Below are 3,478 nucleotides of genomic sequence, written 5' to 3' on the forward strand. Positions count from 1 at the left end.
CCGTTCCTTCTGCGTGCGTCCTCCTCCCTCATCGTGATTCCTCCTCCCTCGTCGTTCCTTCTGCGTGTGTCCTCCCTCGTCGTTCCTCTTCCTCCCTCGTTGTTCGGCGTGCGACCTCTTCCCTCGTTGTTCCTCCTCCCTCGTCGTTCGCGTGCGTCCTCCTCCCTCGTCGTTCGTCGCACGTCCTCCCTCGTCGTTCCTCTTCCTCCCCCCTCGTTCGGCGTGCGTCCTCCTCCCTCGTCGTTTGGCATATGTCCTCCCTCGTCGTTCCTTCTGTGTGCGTCCTCCTCCCTCTTCGTTCGCCGTTCGTCCTCCTCCCTCGTCGTTCCTTCTGCGTGCGTCCTCCTCCCTCGTCGTTCCTCATCCCTCGTAGTTCCTCTTCCTCCCTCGTCGTCTGACGTGCGTCCTCCCTCAGAAAGTATCTTCCCTGCTTAAGACTTTCTATGGCCTGATGCAGGGAAGACTTCTCCCCCAGCCACTCTTGCTCCTTCTCCTTTCATATTCGGCTTTAGACTTTCTGTTGCCTGATGTCTAAAGCAGAATCTACAGGAGAAGGAGCAGAAGTGGCAGGAGGAGAAGGCTTCCCTCCTTCAGTTTACAGAAAGTCTAAAACAGAATCTGCAGGAGAAGGAGCAGGAGTGGCTGCAGAATAAGTATTCCTTCCTTCAGGCCACATAAAGTGCTTCAAAGCCTAAAGGAGGGTTGACTTCTCCTCCAGTCACTTCTTGTCCTTCTCCTGCAGATTCTGCTTTAGACTTTATGTGGCCTGAAGGAGGGAAGACTTCTCCTCCAGCCACTGGAGATGTCTGATCTTCAGCAAGACTACGGAGTCCCCTACTGGAGCTCCCTGCAGGGCTCCATTCAGGGTCTCCAAGAAGGCCGAATACTCAGAACTGCGGTTTGGGGCATAGGCACAAACAACAGTCAGAGTTTTCCCCCCCATAACCCGAAGGCGTAGGGAGGCGACCCTCTCGTCCACCGGGATAAACTCCAACGTAGCGGCGCTCAGCCGGGGGCTAGTGAGTATCTCCACCCCGGCCCGACGGCCTCACACCTTGGGCAACTCCGGAGAAGAATAGAGTCCAACCCCTATCCAGGAGTACGGTTCCAGAGCCAAGACTGTGCGTGGAGGTAAGCCCCACCAGATCCAACTGGTAGCGATCCACCTCCCGCACTAGTTCTGGCTCCTTCCCCCACAGAAAGGTGACGTTCCACGTCCCCAGAGCCAGCCTCTGCTGCCCGGGTCTGGTCCGTCGAGGTCCCTGACCATCACTGCCACCCGTGTGACAGCGCACCCGACCCCAGCGGTTTTTCCCATGAGTGGTGGGCCCATAGGATGGATGGATGGGAGGCACCATGTAGCTTCTTCGGGCTGTGCCCGACCGGGCTCCCTGGCAAACCCGGCCACCAGGCGCTCGCTCCCTCTGGGCCTGGCTCCAGACGGGGGCCCCGGGCTTCCTCCGGGCAGGGTCTCTCCTTTCCTTTCCTTTCCCTTTCTTTCATGAAGTCGTTTTTGAACCATTCTTAGTCTGGCCCCTCACCTGAGACCAATTTGCCTTGGGAGACCCTACCAGGAGCACTAGGCTCCAGACAACACAGCTCTCAGGTTCATAGGGACACACAAACCTCTCCACCACGATAAGGTGATGGTTCCCAGAGAGGAACTGAAATGACATTAATTTCATTTAAAGATTAATAAACAAAGAATAAATGTTGTTTAAACTAATTCTCAGAAAATGGAAAGAATTTTAAAAAGACTTAAAAAGTCAAAAAAATAAAAAAAAACCCACTAACCATGGCTGTATGTTTTTTATTTTCCTCAGAGTGCAGTCGGATAAATGCCCTGTTTGAACAGATAACAAAATGTATTATCGTCTTTAAACACTTGACAGAATTGAATTGACAGAAACTCTCTCTCTCAATAAAGCAGATAAGTATTTCCCGAAACTGACGTTGTTTTGGCGCAATGTCAGATGACATATAAAAGAGGGAGGCTGGACAGAGAAAGTCTGCAGAGATGCAGAGATTTCAAAAGCACAAGAATGAAGCAGATTGCAGTTCTGATTCTAGCGTTCAGCTGCGCTGTATGTGAAGAGCCAACTAATGAAAACGTTGACAAAGTGCGTCAGTGCTCAGGATCAACCAGCTGCTGTGACATCTACTCCCTCACTTCCATAAGTCAAAACCTGGGAGCAGTGGGAGAGAAGGTGGCAAACATGGCTGAGAAGATTACACTTCTGGAGGCTAAATTGCAGAACACTGAAAAAGAAGTCCTGGAGCTGCGGAGCCTGACTGGAGGTAACATAAAGCAAATGATTTCATTGGATGTAATGATGTGTTATAATTCTTCCCTTTATAAAATCTTACTCCTGGTGTGTTTGTGGTCATTTGATGCAGGCACACATCAGGTGGCCTTTTCTGCAACTCTCAGGGACAGTGGCAATGGAGATATTGGACCCTTCACCACTAATACCCCACTTAAGTATAAGAGGATCTTCGCCAACACTGGAAACAGCTACAATGCTGCAACTGGTAGTGTATGTTAGAGAGAGAAAGACAGAGAAAGACAAATTAGGGCTCATACACCATTCTCTTTATTCTGGCAGGCATCTTCACAGCGACTGTCAAAGGAACGTATTTCTTTAGATTCTCAATGTTCAACAATCTCAGTCCTACTCCCAACTCAGTAGTGAGCCTCATGAAGAACGGAGAGAGGCTGACGTCTGTGTGGGACACCGCAGGGGCTGATTCCCACGACATGGGGAGCAACGCTGTGGTCATCGCCCTCGAGGTGGGAGACAACGTGTATGTGGATCTCCAGGCAAACAGGGTGGTCTTTGATGATTCCATGAACTACAACACCTTCAGTAGTTTTTTGCTCTTCACTGTGTAATCTGCCCAGGTCTTTAAGCGTTTACAGTAAAGGGAATATAATATCACTGACTGGTAGTCTGGGAAAGATTATTCACACAAAAACCGAAGTAATGACGAGCTTCGTGTGGATGTAGCTGAGCAAATGAATGAAACATAAATGTAATTTGTATGAGTATTAATAATAAATATCAAGCTTACCCTGTCTCTGTATTTCTATTTTCATTTCATATATGTTTGATTTCATCATCTGTGCCCCTACAACACACGTGTACTTAGAGTGAGCAGATTGGAGTTGATGGGTTGAATGAGATCAGCTGCTGAAGTCTTTGGCCGCGCCCATGTCACATCAGAACTGTGAAAATATAACACGAAACATGTTTAGTTTTACATACAATATGATGGTTAGAGATTATATATATCTAGTTTTTATTTTACCCAACAAACGCTTAAGTAAGACAATTAACATGTCAAGGAAGTAAAAGTCTGACCGTTTATCGTCTTGGATTTAGATTTCTGTAATGATCTGCTATTTTCACCTCTATTGAAATCATAAACTATATATAAGAAGTGGACGTAGTCAACGTAACTACGATTTTGAAGTTTG

At 48.2% G+C, this 3,478-nt stretch overlaps 1 protein-coding gene across 1 annotated transcript; it reads left to right on the plus strand.

Moving 5' to 3' along the window:
• Positions 1-2,042: 2,042 nt before the first annotated feature.
• LOC115005935 (C1q-related factor-like) lies at positions 2,043-2,893 on the plus strand. Its single transcript, XM_029427926.1, has 2 exons — positions 2,043-2,532; positions 2,607-2,893. Exons 1-2 carry the CDS (start codon positions 2,043-2,045, stop codon positions 2,891-2,893), a joined length of 777 nt encoding a protein of 258 aa, XP_029283786.1.
• Positions 2,894-3,478: the final 585 nt, after the last annotated feature.

The sequence above is a fragment of the Cottoperca gobio genome, unplaced genomic scaffold (genome assembly GCF_900634415.1).
Source record: "Cottoperca gobio unplaced genomic scaffold, fCotGob3.1 fCotGob3_405arrow_ctg1, whole genome shotgun sequence".
Lineage (NCBI taxonomy): Eukaryota > Metazoa > Chordata > Actinopteri > Perciformes > Bovichtidae > Cottoperca > Cottoperca gobio.

Bases quoted from the DNA above. Each gene is read 5' to 3' on its own strand.
- LOC115005935 (XM_029427926.1), top strand. From the start codon at position 2,043: ATGAAGCAGATTGCAGTTCTGATTCTAGCGTTCAGCTGCGCTGTATGT. The intron at 2,533-2,606 runs GTAGTGTATGTT...TTATTCTGGCAG, and splicing joins CAGCTACAATGCTGCAACTG to GCATCTTCACAGCGACTGTC.